This window comes from Physeter macrocephalus, chromosome 10, assembly GCF_002837175.3.
Source record: "Physeter macrocephalus isolate SW-GA chromosome 10, ASM283717v5, whole genome shotgun sequence".
NCBI lineage: Eukaryota > Metazoa > Chordata > Mammalia > Artiodactyla > Physeteridae > Physeter > Physeter macrocephalus.
The window spans coordinates 14,940,023-14,963,924 of NC_041223.1; the positions used below are offsets into that span (position 1 = coordinate 14,940,023).

The window sequence follows — 23,902 nt, forward strand, 5'->3', positions numbered from 1 at the left end:
CCCCCCCCGCCCCCGGCGCCGGAGCTGTTGCGCTGGCCGGGGCGTTGCGCACGGCGTAGGCGTCGGCATTGTGTTAAACTCCGCGGGACTTGGGCGAGCGCGCGCGCGTACGCGGGACTGAGGGAAACGGAGAGCGTGCAGCGCGGCCCGAGTGCGTCGCTCCTCCTCTCCCCTCAGCCCCTCGGGGATGGGGGCGGGGCCGGGGTGCGCGGCGCCTGCCCCGCCCCCGGCCCGGCGCCCGCCCCTCGGGGCGGGGCGGGGCGAGGCTGGTGGGACTAGGCTGAGTGGGCGGCCGTTGAGGCGCTTTCTGGCAGGGGTTGGGGGGAGGGAAAACGCGGGACCCCTCGGGCGCTGCCTGGGCCGTCCGCTGCAGCTCGTGCAGCGGGGGTAGGCGCGCTGAGCGGCGGCCTCGAGCTTCTGCTCCACGGGCGACCTACGCCTCCGGTAGGCCGAGGCTAGCCCAGAGCTGCGCTGTGGTTGCTGGTTGCTTGGCCTTGGGCCTTGGGGCCGGCTTCCGAGTCGCGCTCCTGGCCGATGCGGCCCTCACACCCTGGTAGGGCTCCGCGGAGGGGAGGTTAGGGCGCGGAGGCTGCTTCCCGGGCCCGGAGTCGTTTTCTCGATGTAGCGAAACCCCCAAACCATTCATTTTTAAACAAGGCTGCAAAGAGAAGTGGTAATGCAAAAGATGCTTAGGAAGCGAGGTTTTTGTCCCTTTTAGCTGGTAGTGAATTAAGAGGGCAGTAAAGAAGAAGGCAGGGGTAGCAGAGCGGGCAAGAAAGTGGTTGGGCAGAGTGAAAATATAGTTAGTTGTTGCTACGCCATTTACTGCGAGAACTTCAACTGCTGAACTCCTAATTATGCCGTAGGGAAATAACCCAGGCTCGTTGCCCCGCCCCCAGTTTGCGGTGTTCCTTAGCTCTTCATCATACAATGGGCCCCCTTGGCGTGTGAGTCTCAGGTCTATTCATTTTCATAGGTTATTGTTTTAGTAAAATAAAGCATTAAAAAGATCGGAATCACGGGCTCAAGCAGAATTACAAGGTGCTCTGGGTTTCCTTAAACAGGCTGCCCAGTCCTTCCTAGGACCGACCCTCTATGTTGACCCCTAATGGGTCACTGGAGCAGGGTGTAAGTATCACGAGCATTTTAGTTTGAGGGGCCTGAGATTTTATTAGGAAATCAGAATTAAGACATTTTAAACCCTCATTTCTCTGATTTATTACAAGCCAAAATTAATTGTTAAAGGAAATTTTTATTTTGCATTCTAAGTGATCTTGGTGTGTGTCCAGGGCATTTTCAAACTGTTAAAAGTAATTTTGAAGAAGGAAGTTTACGAACAATAATACATTCCTGTAAACTGGGCGTTTCTCACTTAATAAATGTGTGGTTTGTATAAGTTTATCTTCTAGCCAAAGACTTGACCTGTGTTGAAACCATCACCAGATCTCAAAGTACAAGAAGTGGCATACCAGTGGTATCAGTGCCACAGGTAGTCAACAGTGGAGGAGCCCTGTTACAGGATGGCAGATAAACCACCCCTAAAGCTTTGCTGTACAGTCCAGCTGCTTACTTGCCAGTTTCAAAGCTTCTCTTCAGAGAGGACGTAAATAAACGGTGCTCCGCCAACTCTTCCAGTGGAATACTCCAGCAGCAGAGAATAAACACTAGATGTATTAGGTCATAGAATGAAAGCTATGACAGTTTCTTTTTTATCTTAATGGTTAATATGAACTTTGCGCTATCCTCCAAAATCTGCACTTCTGTGGTATAAAAATTTTATTAAATTATATAAAATTGCGTTTACCCCAGTTCCTCCAAGAAGATACATGTCCCTGTGTAAGGGGATATGCTTTTTCCTCAGCTTGAGAATTACCAACATAGAGGTGGTAAGTGAAGGAGATGTCTAAGGCTGACCTATGGCGTTGGCTTGGGATCAGCTTCTTTGGAGTTGGGAGACTCTCCGACCCCTTCTTACCTGTGGCTTGTTGCTTCATCCCTAGACCCACTCACCTTTCTATGAAGTAACTTTGAGACTTTGGGCAAGTAGTGTAGCGCCAGGCCATCACAGTAAGGGAGGAACTGCTGGTCAGCTGGAGACTTTACCATAAATTTCTAAATACACCTGACAAAAGGGCATTTGTCACTTTTCCTACTTCCTTATGATCTTTGGGTCACAAAGCATGACCCTGAAAACCAAAAAGGGAATTGAGAATTTTTTTTTTCCCCTGAAGAAAAAAAAATTTAACATTCTAAGCATTAGGTCAAGAACACTTCTTAACCTGTTTTATGCTCAAGTAGGTTATAATTTTTATTAGCAAATTAAACTTAAATAATTAAATATTACTTTGAATCCATAGTGAATAAGGTTGTGTTTTACAGTACTGATATGCCCTTGATGCAGTCAGTAGCCACAGAAAGAACACTACAAGGAGTTGGCTGGCCAAGACGGTGAAGACTTTTTTTTTTTTTTTTTTTTTTTTGGTACAAAGGCCAAGTTTGAGGCTGTTATTTATGCTCAAATGCAGAATCCCCAGCTCACATGCATGAGGTTGGCATCATGTGACATTCTCACATCAAGAAAGCTCCGTGTGCAAAGATAGGAATTTGTAAAACACTTTATCTGGTTAAGTACTTATCAAACAAATCTTTTACTTTACGAGAGGCTTTCGTGTACAGTTTCTTTAAATATTGTGCACCCCTAAGTTCTGCATGAAGCAAGGGTGAACTTCAAAATAATGTAAGAACAATTTCAAAGCGTACACATGTTCTTCTATGCCCCACCTAGTCATTTAGATTCTCCATGTCCCCAGAGTGATTCTGAACAGGGATTGTCTAAGTGTGGTCTACGGTCCCTTGTGAATCCCCAGGACCCTTTCAGGGTTCCATAAGGTCAAAGCTATTTTCATAATGTTACTGGTCTTTTTCACTGTTGACCAAATGTGACAACATTGGGGAGATCTGCATAACTTAATGAGCTAACATTTTCCAAATAACCAATGGACAGTGTTAAAAGTCATGAATGGGTAAACGATCCATTCAAAGTGTAAGAGACAGCAATGAATTTTACTGTAATAGAGCAGGTAAATTTCATTCATTGATGTATAAAACTTTTAGATCGCACAACTAACCTTTAAGAAACTACCACTTGTCAAGTTTTGGTGTAATATCAAAGAAGAATATCTACAATTACCTGAAAAGGCTATTTAAATGCTTTCTTTTAACTGCGTATGTGGATGAGACTAGATTTTCTTTAATACTCAACCAAAACAGACATCACAGCAGAGTAAATGGAGAAGCAGGGTGAATGCAGAATCCAGTTGTCTTCTATCAAAGAGATTTGTAAAAATATAAAAAGATGCCACTTCACTATTTTTTTGTTATTTTGGAAGATATAATTTTTTTTCACAAAAATGTGTTATTTATATTAACATGCAGTGGGCTTATTATTGCTATGTCTAATTGAACTAATAAATGTTTTTAAATTTCTCAGTTTTAATTTCTAATATAAATATCAATAGTTATATTCCATATAAACAAAAGCTCTTGATATCATCAGTAATTGTAAAAGAGTGTGAAGGGGTCCTAATACCAAAAAGTTTGAGAACCCCTGAAATAAAATATTGAAGTGAATTAGTCAGTTAAGACTTTGAGTTAAAATATATTTGGAGCTCCTCTCTGGCATACGTGGAGCTACACCTATAGGTGATTATGTTTTCTTCAGATTAATTTTACTAATCATCGTACAACATATGAAAAAGGAAGGCAGTCTCTACTTTGGAGGGTTATTAGAAGCAAATTAGATTAGGTTTTAAATTTTGCTGTGTGGTCACATCCACATCTAAGTTTCCTTAAAGTTGGTTGTAGCATAATGCCTTTCAAATTATCACTTTACTATCAACTCTTTTTAGCCATAAATCTCTGACCTGCTTCTCCTTGACATCTGAACTATCCCTGAACTGCCTCCTTCTGACCTCAACTTATACTCAGAAATTTAAAACTAATTTTAATGTTAACTTAAGCAAAATACAATTAAAAAGAAATCTTTTACAAATGCAATGCTTTCCAAAGTCAGAATAAGTGCCACTGGTAAGTGTATGTCCCTCCTTTTCCTAATTACTATGGGGAGGATTGACTAGAGAAATGTTAAGAAAAATATGTCAACCTATCATCACAGCTAAATACATTTCCTAGCCTCGAAATACGGTTTTAAAATATATTAAAATTCAAACAACCAGCCTCATTCAAGTTTACTTTATAGGCCCTCAAATATTAATTATTAATAATACTAATTGAAAAAGGAGTTTTTTCCTCCTGGTAAGTGGTCTAAACTACTTGAAAGAATCAATCTTACTTGTGGGTAGTGCTTTTTCTATTACTGAGGTGTCCTGTGCATTACAGTATTCATTTATGCTTCACTTAAATAAAATCAAGGACTCCAGGGGACCCTTTTAGTGCCCTTGAAATGGGTAATCTAAGTGGTATTTAGTATCTTAGAAGGGCTATTATCTTTAAAAAGTGAATCATCAATTCCCAAAAGCTGTTTTGGTCTCCTGTTCTTATACCAAAAGTGAAGGAGGAACTTGGGTTGTCAAAATATAATGTGATTACATTCATCCCATTCAGCTGTTCCTCCAAAAGATGAGTAATTTACTTAAGGATCAGCCCACCGTGTGCTATGTGATGGCAGCTGAAAGCACGCGACATCTAGGTAGTATCCCATTTGCAGAGTGATACAGTGGTGAAGACAAAACCCAAAGCATTAAATAATATAAATGATCATTTGTATTTGGCTTTGGAAAGTGTTTTTAATTTATTTCAACATATTATGTCTTACAGTCTCTGAATTTACTTAAGAAAAAAGCCACTTTGTACACCTATACATACATAAAAAGGCATTCTGTGAAATCTCACTTTTAAGAATTGACTCCCCTCTTTATCTCTACTTGTCTTCAGTTCCTCTCTGCTCACTGTTCTGATTTAGGAAAGACAAATGATTTTTTTTTTTTTACGTTCCATTTATAGTGTTGAATGGGTGGGGGCTTTACATAGGTCTTCAGTTTTATGTCAGTTTGTCGGCCCTCTGTGACTACCACTGGTAAGAACTTTTAGGAATGACCTACAGAGCAAGGTAGTGTCGTGGAAGGAGCGTGAAATTTACACCCAGAAGACCAGGGTTCAATGGACTCCTGTTAGTTTACAGTTTTAACCTCTTTGAACTATCATGTAATGATTTAAGGATGTGACTTCTAGAGTCAGACACACCTGGCTTCTCCAAAGACTCTCTGACATAAATTACAGACAAGACTTCGGAGCTCCAGACCAACATTACTTACCGACAAGTACCCTACATCCCTACCTGGCATGTCTCAAAAGCATCTCAATCCCAACATGTCTGGACCTAACCTCATGATCTTCCCCCACAAAACTGGGTTTTTGCCTGTGCTCCCTCCACTGGGGGGAGCCCCATGCTCTACCCAGTTACACAAGTTAGAAATCTGGGGGTTACCTAGGACACCTTGATCTCCCCCACCCTCCTCCATTGAATCCACCAACAACCAGTTCTGCTGATTTTTTTATCTTCTGTTTTTCAAATTCTGTCCATCTTCCTCCCATCTTCATCGCCACCACCCGATCTGTCGTCTCTCTTCTAGACCACTGGAAGACCTCCCGCCTCAACCACTTCTAACAGCCCTCCCCTTGCCTACCTCCTTGCCACCATCCCCTATTTGGTTAGCCCTTCAGCTGCAGCCATCTGATCATGTAGATCAGCTCAGAATGATATCTATATCGTACACATCTGGTCATGTCACCTTTCTTCAAATCCCCTTTGGGATTTGCTCTTAAGATATGGACCAGAATCCTTAACGAAACCTGCTCTTAAGATATGGACCAGAATCCTTAACAAAACCTGAGTCTTCAGCTTCACCTACCTCATTCTTCTCTGGCTCTTTGCCCTTCAGCCACATTGACCTTCTTTTAGTTCCTCGGTTGCATCTTGCTCCCTGCTGTCGTAAGGCCTTTGCAAATGCCGATCCCTCGGCCTGGAATACTCTACCTTTGCCCAGTTAACTCTTCTCGTTCTTTAAATATCTGCTTAACTTGTATTTCTTCACAAACACCTTCCCTGACCCACAATCCCCAAATTAGACCCTAGTTTTATGACCTCATGGTTCCTTATATTTTTCTTTGACCGTTCTTATCAGAGTTGGCTGTTGGAAGTCTGTGTACTTACTTGATTATACCCTTGAACTCTGTGTATTCTTCATACTTGTGTCCACTGTCCCCGGCACCTTAGAAAGCTCTCCTCATGTGCATGACCACTTCCCAGATCTGCTTCTTAAGAGCTAATAGCTCTGCATGTGGGCAAGTTACTTAACTTCCCTAAGTCTAAATTTCTTCTGGAAGGAGGCCAGTTAATCCTTGACACATAAGTGGTCATTTATTATTAATGCTGTGGTTGTTATTATAATTAATAATGAAATAAATAGTAAGAAGACAGTACACCGTGGTACTGACCAGGATTAAATGATGTGTGTGAAGGGTTATTATAAACTATGAAGCACTATTAAGAACATAATTATTAGCATGAAGAAACATGAGGTGACATTTTAAAACTGAAAAATTCTTCCAAAATATCGCACGCATTAAATTGATGAGAATTTGGGGGTTAATCTAGGAAAAACAGAAACTGAACTTTTACCCCCAAATCACCCAACTAGTCAGGGGCCAACTGATGATTGGAACTCAACACTGTTCTCTTCTCTAAACATGTAGTTTTTAATTTATTTAACAACTATTGAACCTCAGACAGTATGCTTAGGCACATGGGATAAAGTAATAAATGATAAGTAGCACTCAATGCTGGCTTTCCAGAAGCATCAGGCAGGTGCACAGAGGCTCTGGAGGTAAGAAGACCCTCCAGTCTTGAAGGTCAGGGAAATTTTGCAAAGGACCAGTAGAGCTGGGGGGGAGGGGCAGGCGGTCAGTGGTGGTCCCTCTGCAAGTGGCACGTTCAAAGGTCCTGCACAGAAGTTCCAAGGCCCAGTTCAAACAGGCCCCGTCTCCTGACCGTGTGAGTAGAAATCAGGTTGCTGAGCTGCTCAGCTTTGAGAGGGAGGCCCCTGAGCAGTGAGTGTTATGTTCTGTTAGGAGCCCAAGAATGGCCTGGGCATTCAGGACCTTTTCTGGGCAAAGAAAACTGCAGTTTATCCCAGTTCACCCAGAATTTCCCAAGTGAGTGAAATACATCATTCTGTCTTCCTTATCGGCAACATACTCAGATAAAACTGGATTTGTGATCATGCTTGGACTTCAGAACAATTGGGACACTTGTTGATCACTTGGTAAAGACCACCAAACGGACAGTCTTGTATCAAGAAAACAATTAGGCACAACTTAATGTCATAAAGTAAAACTTTATGTTGTAATTTTTTTTGCATTAGAAAAAAATTTTTTTCCATATGTTGAATATAGTGCCACTGTCCTTCCTCTAGAAGTATATTCTGACATTATGTCCTGTCTACCTTTTTATGTTGAAAAGCCCTCCATTCCTAGCAGGTATGTAAATATTTTGTCTTTTCTTTCAAAATAAAGAGCGAGCACACTCTGTTGGACCCCCAGTTTCAAGTTTGCTCCGTTTGTTTTTAGTAGGTCTTGGCAGCCCAGAAGTCTGGAAACCAATAGTTTAGCTTAGCACTAGAGCATGGAATGCAGCGGTGAGGTCACCTGTAAGCCATGTTGAGGAATCTGGGTTTCATCCTGAAGGCGGTGGGGAAACAAGAGGAGGATTTTCAGCAGGATGGTAACATCAGATTTGCCCTTGAAGAGGTGGTTCCAGCTGTTCCATACGGATAGGTTGGAGAGGCTAGAGCTGAAAATGGGGAGATGAGTAGGGAGGTAGAGTTAAGGCGTGGGGTGGGATAAAGAGTTTAAATTGGTGGCACATGGGTGGCATATGGGGAGTGAGAGGTAGAGGCCTGAAAGGGGAGTCGGGGTTCCTGGCTTGGTCGAGGGGTAGATGATGGAGCCATGCACTGAGCTGGGGGTACAGATGGAACAGGTTTGTGTCGATCGCTTTTATTGTCCCTTTGGGATCTGAGTTGTTTTGCCTGGACTGAATTTAAGGTTCCTTTGGGGCAGCCAAGTGGGAGTGGACCAGATCACCACAGAGAGTCTGCAGAGTGAGAAGTGGGCTGTGGACCAGAGGCAGAGGAGCAAAAGAGGAATCTTGATGGGGATTAAAATAGAATAGCCAGAGGTGAGACGAAAACCAAAGTGCGGTGGCCTGGAAGCAGGGCCCGAATATTTATGGAGCAGGAAGAAGGGTATTAAACGCCGCAGAGAAGTCGAATAAGCTACTCTTCCATGGGGCTGGGGAGCAAGAGGCCATCAGTGACTTTGGTGGGTAGTGCAGGGCCATTTCAGTGCTGGCGGGCAGGAGCTATGTGGTTGGGTGAGCAGTCGATGGGGGTGGAAAGAGCAGATGTCCATTTCCTCGAAGCGGGGGTAGCCTGGAGCAGAGCCAGCCCATGAAGATGCTGCATCCTCAGCCTACGCAGCATGGTGCAAGTAAAGCCTCATGGGAGCGATTATGAAGGGGGCCGTGATAAGGAAAGAAGATTGGGGAAAGGGCGGTACTGTCAGCTGGATGGGGGTGGGGCCGGAGCTCCCTGAGATGCTCCAAGCCCGGTACCCTCTCCTCCCTCTACCCTCTTACCCCGTTTTCTCAGGTCCATTCATATATGTGAGAATCTAGGGGGTTGTTTTTCTTTTTCCCACTGAGAAAGGCTTTTTGGTCTCTAGAGTAAAGAAGATTTTTAAAAATTGATCTGTATGGGATTTTCCCCCCATGTGAAATATGAACATATGACACATTTTCTTTGTTTCTCCTTTCATTTGGTTTTTCCACTTTTCAGAGACTCTGGACATGTGTTCTGCCTTCTGTATTTGAAAGACACATTCAGTTCATTTCCTATTCTAGATGCCCCTAAATTGAGATCCTAAAATAACTAGTAGACCCTCTTTAAAAAAGAAACATTTTGCAGTTTTATCATAGTTTTATTCTTATGATCTGAATAAGATACTTACGTTAGTCCGTTTTGGAACAAGGGGGGAGCCATACATTTTGCTAAATCGAAGAGATGATATATATCCATTCATGTAAAAACCCCAAAGCTCGACATCGTCCTATAAAATATTGATAAATTTGATGAAAATTTTATATGTCAAAAATCTCTCTAAAACAAAAGAGATAAAAATATTAGCAACATATGTGACAAAGGGCTCGTTTTCTTTATATACAAAGGGTTTTACAGATTGATAAGAAAAAAGAACAAATAACCTGATAGAAAATGGGCAAAGCTCATGAAGAGAAGCAAGAGGACATAAAAATATACTTCAGTTCATCATTAAGCCCATAGAAGGTAAAAAGTGATATTGGCAAAGATTCTTTAAAAAGTGATAATACCCAGTGTTGGCCAGAGTGTGGGGAAATGGGTGGGGTAGGTGGACACTACTGTGTATCCATAATATATGAACCTCTTATAACAAGTATATACACTTTAAAGTAGCCATAAAAAATCCCCTATTAATTTTAAACAGACATACTTGTACGTAGTGTGTTCCAAAAAATCAAATGAACCCCAGTTTAAACCCTAGTTCTTGTTCTTAGGGATTCTATAATCTTGGGCAAGCTACCTGACTTCCCTAAGCCTGATTCCTCGTGTGTAAAATGTGGTTAGCAAGACCTCAAATAGCTCAGGTTAGTGTGAAAGTAAATGAATGACATACAGGTACTATAATTTTTGTAGAGAAAGGCAAGTTAGTAAGATGGGAAGGGAAGTGTTCTGGCACTTTTCAGAGAACAGCCTTGAAGGCAAGTTTCTAAAGTTATATCCTGGTGGAGATCAGATGAGAGCGATGTTTCTTAGTCATCCCGGTTACTTTGCCACCTGGCAATGTCCCTGTCTCTCCTTCCTGATCTTCATGCTTTCGCCTTCTCTGACATACGCAGAAAACACTGGGGAACTAAGTTCCCGATCCACGCCACTGATTTCACCTGCAAGCAAGACTACAGTCCAGGTCTCTTCACACTCAAACTCCTGCAAGCAGGGATGGCTCTCCTGGCTCTCATGCTTGGATATAGCTCTTGGTAGAAAACACGATACTTGACATTCTGGAGTCTTGCTTTGTGACCAGATCAGTCTCTTAAAGTATCATTCCACTTTGTTCATTTATTTTAGGGCACACTTGTCAATTTCTGTATCTGCCAGATCATCCCCAGAACCTAACCCTAACCCTAGAACAGGAAAGAGGGTGAGGAGTTGAGCACCAGCTGAGTAAGAATCGATGTGTTTCTGTTTCTATTTTTGTTTTAAGCTTACGGGTAATGCTTTCTCCACAGTCGCTTCCCTGATTCTGAAGTTAAGCGTTGTGGTTATCCATTTTTAATCTAATTAATTAATGTGCGATGGGCCTTTCTTTTTTAACTTTTTATTTTGAGATAACTGTAGATTTACATGCAGTCAGAAGAAATAATACAGAAAGATCTCATGTACCCTTTACCCAGTTTCCTCTAATGGAAACATCTTGGCAAAATTCTGCTCCATCACAACCAGGGTATTGACATTGACACTGTTGAGCTGCAGAACATTTCTGTCACCACAGGGCTCCCTCCTGTTGCCCTTCTACAGCCAAGCATCATTGCCCTCCTCTCCCCTCACCCCTCCACCACTAATCTGTTCTGTACTTCCGTAATTTTCAAGAATGTTATGTAAATGGAATCATACAGTGTGTAACCTTTGGGGACATAATTCACCCAGGTTGTTGCCTGTTTCTGTAGTTCATTTTGTCTTCAGGCTGAGTAGTTTCCTGTGGTTTGAGCATACCACATTGTTTAACTGTTCAGCCATCGAAGGGCATCTGGGTCACTTCTGGTTTTTAACTGAGGAATAAAGCTGCTGTGGTTATACAGGTGCAGATTTTTGTGTGAACCTAAGTTTTCATTTCTCTGGGATAAACGTCCATGTGTGCAATTGCTGGGTAGTATGGTAGTTACATATTTAATTTTTAAAGAAACTGCTAACTTTTCCAGAGCGGCTGCACCGTTTCACCTTCCCACCAGCAATGGCATGAGCCGTCCATTTCCCCGCATCCTTGCCAGCACTTGATTGTTGTTCTTTTATATTTGGCCACCCTGCTAGGCATGTGGTGAATCTCACTGTGGTTTTAATCTGCTTTTCCCTAATCGCTATTGAACTGTCTTTTAATGTGCTTGTTTGCCATCTGCATATCCTCACTTCAAGTACTTGTTTCTAATCCGATTGTTTTTGTACTGTTGACTTTTGAGAATTCTTTATATATTCTAGATACTAGTCCTTTATCACATTTTTTTCTCCTACTTTTTAGCTTGTCTTTTCATCCTCTTACCAGGGTCTTCCTCAGAACAAAAGTTTTTAATTTTTATGAAGTACAATTTATCAATTTCTCCTTTTATGGTTTGTACTTTGGATGAATTCTAGATTCTCTAAGATTTTATCCCATTTTTTTCCCAAAAAATTATAGTTTTGGTGTTCTACATTTAAGTCTGTGATGCATTTTGAGTTAATTTTTATATAAGATATGAGACTTAGAGATCAAAGTTCTTCTTCTTTTCTTTTTTCCTTTTCCTTTTTTTTTTTTTTTGGTCTATGGAAGTCCAATTGATCCAGCACCATTTGTTGAAAACTGTTCTTTCTCCACTGAATTAGTTTTGTGCCTTTGTCAAAAATCTACTGTACATATTTATGTGGGTTTCTCTATTTTATTCCATTGATCTGTGTGTTTATCCCTCTGTCAGTACCATACAGCCTTGAATACTGTAGCTATATAATACATCTCGAAATTGGATAGACTGATTCCTCCCGCTTTATTACTCTTTTTAAGAACTGTTTTAGGGCTTCCCTGGTGGCACAGTGGTTGGGAGTCTGCCTGCCAATGCAGGGGACACGGGTTCAAGCCCTGGTCTGGGAAGATCCCACATGCCACGGAGCATCTAGGCCCGTGTGCCACAACTACTGAGCCTGCGCGTCTGGAGCCTGTGCTCCGCAACAAGAGAGGCCGCAACAGTGAGAGGCCCGCGCACCGCGATGAAGAGTGGCCCCCGCTCGCCGCAACTAGAGAAAGCCCTCGCACAGAAACGAAGACCCAACACAGCCAAAAATAAATAAGTAAATAAATAAAAATTAAAAAAAAAAAGAACTGTTTTAGCTATGCTAGTTTCTTTGCCTTTGCATAAACATTTTAATAATAAAAACAACAAGTGTTGGTGAGGCTGTGGAGAAACTGGAACCCTGACGCATGCTGGTGGGAATGTAAAATTTTCTGGATATATACCCAAATGAAATGAAAGCAGGGACTCAAACAGATATGAGCACACCTATGTTCATGGCAACATTATTCCAAAAGCCAAAAAGTGGAAGCATATGAAGTATCAACTGACAGATAAACGGATGAACAAAATGCAGTATATACATACAATGGAATATTATTCAGCCTTAAAAATGAAGGAAATTCTGACAAATGCCACAACATGGATGAACATTATGCTAAGTGAAATAAGCCAGTCACAAGAGGACAAACACTGTATGATTCTACTTACATGAAATCAAATTCGTAGAGACGAAAGCAGCATATTGGTTGTCAGGGGCTAAGAGTAAAGGGAAGTGGGGAGTTAGTGTTTACAGGGTATAGAGTTTCAGCTGCAGATGATGAATGGAGTTCTAGAGATGGATGGTGATAACGGTTGCACAACAATGTGAATACACTTAATGCCACAGAACTGTACACTTAAAACTGGTTAAAATGGCAAATTTTATGTTATGTATATTTTACCACAATAAAAACAGCAACAAAAAAAACGAAAAAAGAAAAAGAAAAAAAAAACATTTTAGAATATTCTCGTCTGTATCTACAAAGAAAATCTTGCTGGGATTTTGAAAAGAATTATATCAAACCCATATATCAATTTAGAAAAAGTTGATTTATATTATGTGTTCCTAAACATAAATACAGTATGTCTCTTCATTTATTTAGATCTTCGTTGATTTCTTTCACCAGCATTTTGTAGTTTTCAGTATACAAGTCCTATACGTGTTTTGTTAGATTTACATCTATGTATTTCATTTTTTTGTGGTTATAAATGATATATTTCTAATTTCAGTGTCCACGTGTTCAGTGTTAGTATACAGAATTACGACTGGGTTTGTTTGTTTGTTTGTTTGTTTATTTTTGGCTGCGTTGGGTCTTTGCTGCTGCGCGGCTTGTGGGATCTTCCAGGGGTCGAACCTGTGTCCTCTGTGTTGGCGGGTGGAGTCTTAACCACTGCACCACCAGGGAAGCCCTACAATTGGTTTTTATATGTTTATCTTGTATCCTGTGGCATGGCCAAAGTCATTTAATAATTCCAGGAGGTTTTGTAGATACCTTGGGATTTTCTATGTATATAAAAGTCATGTCATCCACAAATAGGGACAGTTTTATTTCTTCCTTTCCTGTCAGTATGCCTTTTATTTCCTTTCTTGCTTTATTGCTCTAACTAGAATATCCAGTACTATATTGAATAGTGAGAATGGACATCCTTGCGTTTTTCTCAATCTTAAGGAGAAAGCATTCGCTCTTTCTCCCCGTTAAGTATACTGTTAAGTATAATGTTGATATTTGTGTGCTGGGCTTTTATAAATGCTGTTTGCCTGTGGGAAGGAGCACATCAGGAGTTTACTGATTTGATACAGCGGCTCCCCCAGAGGCAGTTCCCCTACTACAAATAGATTGAGGCCACATGGTTTGCTGGAGTGAAGTATGAGGAATAAAGAGGTTAGAACCTTGGAGTCAGAACATTCAGATTTAAATTTTGACTCCCCCCACCTTCTGGCCAGATGGGCCAGGCTAACTACTTGCACCTCTCGAAGCCCATTTCCTCCTCCACAAAAGATGGAGAAGGGTACCCGTCCTGAGCCCTCACCCTTGAGGGGTAACCATGTGGGGTTATTATAGCCCTGCCAGCGGCAGCCCTGTCCACACGGCAGGAGCTGGAGGACTGTCCAGACTTGGTGAGATCTTGGCCCTACCCTGCTGTGGCCACACCCCAGCACCTTAATTTACTTCTCTCTCTGGAAGGTTGGACAACTTCTGATGGATCATTAGAATTTGCGTTTGGAATCTTAAACTCACAGACAAAAGATCCAGGAATGTTTGCTGTCTGGCGGGCTGACTGCTCGCGCCCATTTCCTGGTTCCTCCACTTACCGTCTGTATAAACTTGGGCAAAGTATGCAGTCCCCGAATTCACCATAAATTTCATCATCTGTAAAATGGGAGTGACAACAGAACGACTTCACAGGGCTGTTGTGAAGACTGAGTGAATTTATGTAACGTTTCTAGCAGTGGCTGACATATTAGCCGTGACCATTACTATTGGTGACTATAAAGACACTACTTATTTGTGAATCATCTTTCTTAAAACAAAATTGTTTGCTTTGCAGATTTTTTTAAAAATGGATTTGGCCAACCATGGACTTATTCTTCTGCAACAGTTAAACGCTCAGCGAGAGTTTGGTTTCCTGTGTGACTGCACGGTTGCCATCGGCGATGTGTACTTCAAGGCACACAAATCAGTTCTTGCTTCATTCTCCAATTACTTTAAGATGTTGTTTGTCCATCAGACCAGGTAACTAACGTGGTTGATAATAATCTAATGACTGTAGACTCTGAACTTCCGTGGCCCTCTTTCCCACTGAACATGCTCTTTGCCCTCATCACGACCAGGGGTCTCGCTACCTCTCTCTAGGCTCCCAGTCCCTCAGGACCTCACTCGCCCCAAGCAGCCCCTCCACCCCCAAGTAGCCACGCTGGGGGTCACCTACACAGTCAGGATCTGCACGATCGGGTCGACTACGAAGGCGGCTTCCTCTCACTCCTCCGGCCCCGTCCCGGGTCTCCCCCAGACTTTGAGTATTTATCCTTGTCTTCTAATGAGAAGGTTGGCATGAATGCCCACAGTTTCCTTCTTTTCTCTCTTAAAACGTCTCAATCTCCTTATCTTTGCACAGTTTTTTTCTTCCCATCTCTCTGTCTTGGAGAAAAGGGCACCTGGTTGTCTACGGAAAGCAATCTCCCTCCTGCCCTTATGCTCCCAGATCCTACCCTGTAGTTTTCATTCTGTACTTTTCATTTTACACTTGTACCCCCATTGCCATCCCCAAGCCTGTAAGGCTCAGCCCTTCCACGACACCACTGTCTACCTGCGTGATGGTGCTGCTTTTCCTTGGTTTCACTGTGAAAGTGCTACAAAGGATGACCTATGGCCTCGCTTCTCCTCTCCTCACCCCGCACTCTTGCTCTCCGTTGGCACTGTGGTTTGCACCCTTCGCTCCACCGGCATCATTTTTCCAAGGTCACCTCTTCATCAGAATCACCGCCTCCTCAGTCTCTGTCATCCTTGTCCTCTGCAGCACTTGCGACTGTTTTCTTCCTTCTGAAGGGTTGTCACCCGCACTTTGATGACTCTGAATCCTCCTTGTTTTTCTGCCTTCTCCACAGGCGCCTCCTGCAGTTTTGGTGAGTGGGGTCTCCACGCTGCTTTCTCTCTGCCTCTCCTGATGGGCGCTCATCTTTTCCTGGATCTTGCCTCTGCTGGAAACCAGTTGACAGCTCTGGGCTTGATCTTTCTCTGTCTCCAGAACTCTATTTCTCAAGGCCACAGGCTGCCTGCTGGACATCTAGAATTGAATATCCTCTTTCATCTCATATTGCATGTCTAAAACTGAATTAAGTCTTCCCTGAAGTCCCTTCTGACTTCCCTATTTTTTTATCTTCAAGTAAGCCATACTAAAAATCTCTCTAAAATCGTATCCTATCGGTGCCCAAATCATGTTTTCTTCATAATTACCTCTCACATTAGTTCTTTCCTTCCCTTCTCACTTCCATTTCCTAATCATTTTCCACGTTACTGTCAGATTAATATTCCTAAGCATTGCTTTGATTGGAGTGTGCCTTTGATCCGAAACCTACCAGATTGTGTTACTCCTTTGGTCAGAAACCTAGAGGACACCCATCACACATCAAAATAGCACACAGATTCCTCATTCTGTCTTTCAAGGCCCTGCAGGCATGAAGCCTGACCTCCTTCCAGCCTGTCTCCGACCGCACGCCCACCTGGACCACACTTTGCTGGCCTTCTGCCCACTCCCTGAGCCCTAGTTTACACATCACCTCTTCCGTGACCCCCGCCCCCCCAACAATCAAGTGAGCCGAAATGATCAAAAGCAGTCTCTTCCTCTCTCACGTTGCATAGCACTTTATTTATGCCATTTTGTAAGAGCAACGTATTTTCCCTTTGTTGTTATTTGCGTACTTACCGCCCCTCCTCATTTGTAAGATGCTTGAGGGCAGAGACTGGGTTTTACAAATGTTTTTGAACATTTGCAGCCTATAGTTCAGGGATTTGTACATGACAGCCACTTGATAAATGTCTAGAGGAGCAAAATGGGGGATTGGTAGGATTAATGGCAGGCGGAGCTTGCTTTATCTTGGGACACTAAGGATGCTCCTGTTTCCTTCATTGTCGGAGACATCACAGCTCATAGGCACTGGAAGTCTCTACACAATGAATTAAATTGTCTTGCAAAGGGACAGGTTTTCGTTTTGAGGAATAAAAGAATATAATGTAATGAGTTTTAAATAGATGCAGGAAACTTAAGTGTAGAACAGTAAGCAAATACCTTTCTAACAAAGGAATGTGATATTGGTGCAGAGAGGAGCCCCAAGTTTGAGCAACAGGGTGTTATAGCCCCAGAGCTGGCACGTGCCATTTGGGCTGCCTGAGGGCCTTGACCACCTCTGGTGAGAGGAGAATACTGCGCGAAGACCAGAGCCATGCTTTTAACTGCTGGCTACTGTAGAGATAGACCAAGAATACAGTTTTTTCACACTTAACAGAGTGTTTTATGTCTGCAGTTACCACTAGATGTCTCTGTCTTATGGACACTACTCTAAGTGAAAGTTTTAAATCATGTAGCACTGCAGACTTGGAGCTCTCAAAAATAAAACAGAGACAGGCCTTGAAAAGTACAACCTCTGACAACATCTAACGTTATTTTAAAATCCTTATTTTCAAAGTTCTTTAAGCCCAACTTTTACTTGAAGGGTCTAGTGAAGGAAAGATTGAAAATGTAAATGACTGAAAGTTTACAGGAAGGGCTTGTAGCTGTGCTAAAACTATATTTTTCCTCCATAAAAGTGTTACATCAAACAGACATCTGCAAATCAAACCACTTAGGTGTAAGCATATTGTAGAGAGCTGTGTCCTTCCCAGAGCACTTGGAAATGACCAGAGCGGCCCAGAGCGAGCTTGAGCGAATCGACAGGAGGTCTGGCTGACTGGGAGGGAGAGCCGTCAAGGACAGCAATGGCTGGAACGTGACATAAGGAGTTTTTTGGGTTTTTTTTAATTGGTTGCTAACTTTTTTTTTTTTTTTTTTTTTTGGCTGCCTTGCGTCTTCGTTGCTGCACGCGGGCTCTCTCCAGTTGCGGCGAGCGGGTGGCCACTCCTCACTTCGGTGCTCGGGCCTCTCTCATCGCGGTGGCCTCTCCCGCTGCGGAGCGTGGGCTCCAGGCTCGCGGGCTGTAGAGCGCAGGCCCAGTAGTTGTGGCGCACAGGCCCAGTTGCTCCGCGGCATGCGAGACCCTCCCGGACCAGGGCTCGAACCCGTGTCCCCTGCATTGGCAGGTGGACTCCCAATCACTGCGCCACCAGGGAAGCCCTAAGGAGCTTTTTAAAATAACTTCTGAAGTGTCTTGAGTGTGTCTATGTGCTTCTGCTTTAAGAAAAGAAAAAAAAAACAAAGGATAAATTGGTGTCTGGAAACCTCCCAGAGCCCTGGGCACTTGCAGTAAACCCCAGGGACACGCCGCCGCTTTCTTCTCCCTAGGGGCTCCTCACCAGCTCTGCGGCCCCTGGAGTCCTTCCTTCTCCCTCTTAAGCCTGGCTGAAGTGTGGACGGGGCCTCCCCAGCCCCATCCCTTCTTTGCCATCAGAAACTGCATGAAGTTCTTTAAAACTTCAGAGATTTACTGTCCAGTCACCTCCATTCACAGTCGGTAGACAGAGGACAACCTATACAATAACAAATAAGGGGAAATTATAAAACTTACAACAGAGGTTTTCTGGAAAGGGGCCCTGCTTTGTCTTTACCGCTCATGGATGCTGAAAAATATAGCCCTGCTTTGGATTTCCGCCCTTCCCTCTTCTTTGCCCTGTGGGCAGAGGGGCTCACTCTCCCCTCCTCCTGCCTGGAGGAGCGTTCCTACCCACAGAACAAAAGGTGCCCTATAGTCTCCTGGGGGTGATTTGCATCTCTGAAGGCCTGTGGCTTCCCAGTTCATTAGGCCTTTGCCTGGCCCTGGAAGGAGCCCCACTAGTTAAGTCTTCAATCTGGAGTTGATTGCTTACATTATGAAAGTATTCTTCACCACACCTAATCCCTGCAGCTTTATTTTGAATATTGAATTTCCCTAAAGCATCTAAATATGTTCTAGTATACACATAATATTGTTGGCACTTACCTTGTGCTTAAAGGGAGGACCACCTGCATTTGTATTCCTATTTAAAGGAATATAAGTAACTTAAAGGACTATAAAAACTCCCAATAAAGACATGAATGATCTGTGTGTCTTTTTTAAAAACAGAGTGACATAAACTCTTCCTCTTTATACCGTCAAAGGGGTGCTGGTTTTTAGGCTTGATCTTTATTCTTTGGCTTCCATACTTTATAGTCAAGCATTTTCCACACGATTATTTGTATGCAGTCATGTTGAAATATACACACATTGATAGCGATGCAGTAATTATTCAAATCTATTTTGTCACAAATTGCTATTAAAGTCACTTCCCCCCTTTTTTTAACAGAATAAAATAAATTTAGAAGAGCAGAATATACTGATACTATTTTAGCATATGGGAAAATATTTGTTAATAAGATAAATAGCTTAATAGTAATAGTAAATCATAATAGTAATAAGTGGTATAATCAAAAATGATTATAAATTCTAAAGGCATTCAAGGAAGGTGTCTTTAAAGTTAAAAAATGCACTGTCGGGCTTCCCTGGTGGCGCAGTGGTTAAGAATCCGCCTGCCAATGCAGGGGACACGGATTCGAGCCCTGGTCCGGGAAGATCCCACATGCCGTGGAGCAACTAAGCCCATGCGCCACAGCTACTGAGCCTGCGCTCTAGAGTCCGCGAGCCACAACTACTGAGCCCTCGTGCCACAACTCCTGAAGCCCGGGTGCCTAGAGCCTGTGCTCCACAACAGGAGAAGCCACCGCAACGAGAAGCCTGCGCACCACAACGAAGAGTTAGCCCCCGCTCACTGCAACTAGAGAAAGCCCGCGCACAGCAACAAAGACCCAACACAGCCAAAAATAAATAAATTAAATAAATAAATTTTATAAAAAATGCAGTGTCTATAGAATATACTCACTCAGTGTGTGATAGCACACATACCTCATAATATGTAGATACACATCTCACTGATTTATAATGATGCATTAGAGTTTCCCTAATGGCCCAGGGAGAGTTCTTGGGATCTTTTTATTATTGCTGCTTGAATCAGAATGCTGTTTCTGGGATGATGCAAACACTAAAGTCTAAAAGTTATAAAATCAATTTTGCCACAACTGCTTTAGCTACCTCAGATAAATCATTTAACTTTGGGGGACCTCAGTTTCCACGTCTGTCAGATGGGAATAATCAGATCTGCCTCATCTACTACATAGGGTTGTCTTAATGCTCCAAAGAATCGTGGTGCTTTGGCTTAGGAGTTAGACTCAAATTTAAATCCCAATTCCATTGCTTACTAACTCTGATATTGAGCAAGGTATAAATCCCTTTGAACCTTAACTCCTTATCTGTAAAATGAGAATTAATGGCAATTAAATGAGAAAATGCCTATAAATCCCAGCTACAGGGGCTTCCCTGGTGGCGCAGTGGTTAAGAATCCGCCTGCCGATGCAGGGGACACGGGTTCGATCCCAGGTCCGGGAAGATCCCACATGCCGCAGAGCAACAAAGCCCGTGCGCCACAACTACTGAGCCTGCGCTCTAGAGCCTGCGAGCCACAACTGTTGAGCCCATGTGCTGCAGCTACTGAAGCCCACGCACCTAGAGCCCATGCTCCACGACAAGAGAAGCCCGTGCACCGCAACTAGAGAAAGCCCACGCGCGGCAATGAAGACCCAAAGCAGCCAATAAATAATTATTAATTAATTTTTTTAAAGATAACTGGAGAATATTAGAAACAATTTTTTAAAAATTCCCAGCTACAGTTCTAATGATGAGGATGATTACATTTGATAAGGAACTGAGTTGTCCCAGAGCTGCTTTTCATGCAATCTGGCAATGCTGGGGCAGTGATCTGACTCCATTCGAGCTAGAATGTGGTTTGCCTTTCCTGTTCTTCCCAGCTCTACAGCACTCCACCCTCATGCTGGAGAGAGCAGAGGGTTGCAGAGCAGGGGTAGAATGAGGTTTTCTTTTTTCTCGCTTTTGTTGTCTTGCTCTTAGGCACTAGTCCAGCTCCCCCATGTTATATTGTTTGACTCTTACCTTGAAAGATCTGCTGAGCTCTGGATGGCACTGGATCAATACAGAGTCCTAGACATTTAGCTAAAAGATCTGCAGGTCAGTGGTTCTTAACCATCTACTGGGTCACAGGCCACTCTCAGATCGAAAGCAATGGATCCTCTCCATAAAGCACAAAGTTTTTTATGTATGGTATAATTTTACGTAGATTACTAGGAGAAAAACTGCTTCAAGAGTCTATGAGTTAGGTAAGATACCACATTTGTTTAACATGAATTTTCCTTTCTCGGTCCTTTGAAATATCTTTATTGTATTTCTCTCTGTTCTTAATAGGACTAGAGTTAAATTATATAGGTTCCAGAATTCCAGTTCATGAAACGAACAGTAAGATATATGTGAGATGTTCTTGTTTCATTTGCCTTTATAAGTACCGGGTTTTTCCCCCCGGCTTTATGTTATCATTTGAGTCATGAACTGACTTTCACTCACAGCCTTGTTCTTTACTTGTTTCTTTCAGTGAGTGTGTCCGTTTGAAACCCACTGACATCCAGCCCGACATCTTCAGCTACCTCCTGCATCTGATGTACACAGGGAAGATGGCACCTCAGCTGATCGACCCGGTGCGGTTAGAGCAGGGGATCAAGTTTCTCCACGCTTACCCGCTGATCCAGGAGGCCAGCCTGGCCAGTCAAGGGGCCTTTTCTCATCCTGACCAGGTTTTTCCTCTGGCGTCTTCCTTGTACGGCATTCAGATTGCAGACCATCAGCTGAGGCAAGCCACCAAGATGGCTTCCGCGCCGGAAAAACTTGGCCGAGAGCCACGGCCACAGACGTCCAGGATGAGCCAGGAGCAGGTGCCTGAGGCCTCCCAGCTCTCCCAGCTGCCCTCGAATCTGACCCAGGTGAACCGGACACACATGACCCCCTCGGACCCGCTGCAGACCTCACTGTCGCCCGACCTCGTCTCCACTCCTGTTCCTCCCCCGCCCCCCGGGGAGGAGACCAATCTGGAAGCCTCTTCCTCGGACGAGCAGCCTGCGCCCCTCACCATAGCCCACGTCAAGCCGAGCATCATGAAGAGGAACGGAAGCTTCCCCAAGTACTATGCCTGCCACCTGTGCGGGCGGCGCTTCACCCTCCGGAGCAGTTTGCGGGAGCACCTCCAGATTCACACGGGGGTCCCCTTCACAGCCAGCCAGCCCGGAGAGAGCCGCGTGCCCCTGTCTCTCTGCAGCAACACGGCGGACCTAGGAAAAGACGCCATGGAAGTGCCTGAAGCGGGGATGATCAGTGACAGCGAGCTGCAGCACATCTCGGATTCGCCCATAATCGACGGGCAGCCGCACTCGGAGACGCCGCCGCCCTCAGACATCGCGGACATTGACAACCTGGAACAGGCAGACCAGGAGAGGGAGGTCAAGAGGCGCAAGTACGAGTGCACGATCTGCGGTCGCAAGTTCATCCAGAAAAGCCACTGGAGGGAGCACATGTACATACACACCGGGAAGCCTTTCAAATGCAGCACTTGTGACAAGAGCTTCTGCAGGGCCAACCAGGCTGCGCGGCATGTGTGCCTCAACCAGAGCATCGACACGTACACCGTGGTGGACAAGCAGACTCTGGAACTCTGCACCTTTGAGGAGGGCAGTCAGATGGACAACATGTTGGTGCAGACGAACAAACCCTACAAATGCAACTTGTGTGACAAAACGTTCTCAACTCCCAATGAGGTTGTTAAACATTCATGCCAAAACCAGAACTCAGACGTTTTCGCCCTAGACGAAGGGCGGTCCCTTCTCCTGGGCAGTGGGGACTCTGAAGTGACGCAGCCTGACCACCCAGTGTTAGCTTCCATCAAAAAGGAACAGGAAACAGTGTTGTTAGACTGAGTGTTACTTACCTTTTTAAAAAACTGTCATTTTTACAGAGACTATCTTCCTTCCCTTCCCCCAGTTCAGAACTCTTGTTCTCCGTGGCATGATACAAACAGGTCCCGGCCCCTCCCCGCCCCACCCCCCGCCGCCCCGTCCCCAGCCCCTCCTCCGTAAAGGCTTTGTGCATTATAAACCTGGAACATATTTACTTTAATTCAGGGGATATTGGAAAGATAACGGTCAGTAGTATTTATAAGCTCAAATAGACTTCGGGAAGTTTTAGATGATTTAAAAGCATACTTGGAACTAATGAAGGGTACATAACAAAAGAAAACAATTCGAATGCAATTTGGTAAGCTAAAATTATGACTTTCCCTGGGTAATAAGTCTTCCTTCTCAGAAAGACAATGTCTGAAAATACAGCATGCTTCTTAGAGATACAGTGGGGCTCTGTACTATGCAAAATCTAGAGGTGTGGGGAAACTTTAAATCCAAGAAAACGTTCTTAGTATTTATCCTCCAGATGTCTTATTTCACAATGCATCCTTTGAGATTATGTCCAGTTAAGAAAAATTATTAGTTAAGCAATCTACTTGAACAAAACACAAAAGAGAAAAAGTAATAATGTGATGGCAATCTTAATTTTCGGATAAAACATGACAAGCTGTGAGTTTGTGTGTTTGGAAGAGAAAATGTGTGGATACTTGATGTAAACAGGTGAATTAATGCAAATGCCTTATCTAATTGCTGGCTTCTTTCAAAGTTGAACAACAACAAAATACTGTGTTTTAGTTTCTGACAAATTTGTCAGTTGTTTTAAAGATCAGATTTGAAAGTACTGTTCTATAGATTGTCTTTCTGAATAGAAAACAACATGCCATTCTAGCAGTTGCCACTGGCAAATTTGTTTTTAGCACCAGTCAGTGGTGCTAAATCAGTGTGTGTATGTGGGAAAAAGGATACAGGAATATGCATCTTACAGGGAAACTTGTGAGCAGATGTAGCAACTTTAAATATGTTAATGCTAGTAGTTTACTGGCAACATTCACTGAAGCATCAAAATGGCAAAGAGAAATCAGGACAAAACACTTAATTGCTGTTTGGGAAAAAACTTAATTTTGATGTTTAGTCTCCAGTTTTTTTTTTTTTAAACACTGAAATTTCCTCCATCGGCCTGAAAGCGGTAAAACTTGTCCATTAATCTTCCTTTAGGCCAGTAACAGAATGGTCTCACAGGATAAAACAGGAGCCAGAACTAAGGACCGAAGGGGAAAGGGAAGAACAGTTAATAACTGTGCTGTACGTATATGTTAAAAACTGAATATCCCGTCATCCTATTTCATGTATAGTTGAGTTCTCAGATTTGTAAGTTTTTATACATACTTTCATTGAATAAACATTTGACTAAATGGG

At 43.3% G+C, this 23,902-nt stretch overlaps 1 protein-coding gene across 6 annotated transcripts in view; it reads left to right on the forward strand.

Annotated features, from left to right (window-relative positions):
* Positions 1–23,902, forward strand: part of ZBTB2 (zinc finger and BTB domain containing 2) — a 30,123-nt gene extending 6,221 nt beyond the window's left edge. For 2 of the 6 annotated variants that reach the window (XM_028494324.2, XM_028494325.2), the window contains exons 2-4: positions 14,519–14,703; positions 15,576–15,593; positions 21,133–23,896. In XM_028494324.2, coding sequence (XP_028350125.1) covers positions 14,531–14,703; positions 15,576–15,593; positions 21,133–22,504 — 1,563 coding nt within the window. In that variant the 5' untranslated portion in view covers positions 14,519–14,530 and the 3' untranslated portion in view covers positions 22,505–23,896. The other 4 variants (XR_003681385.2, XM_024122708.3, XM_028494326.1 and 1 more) reach the window with 4 other exon arrangements.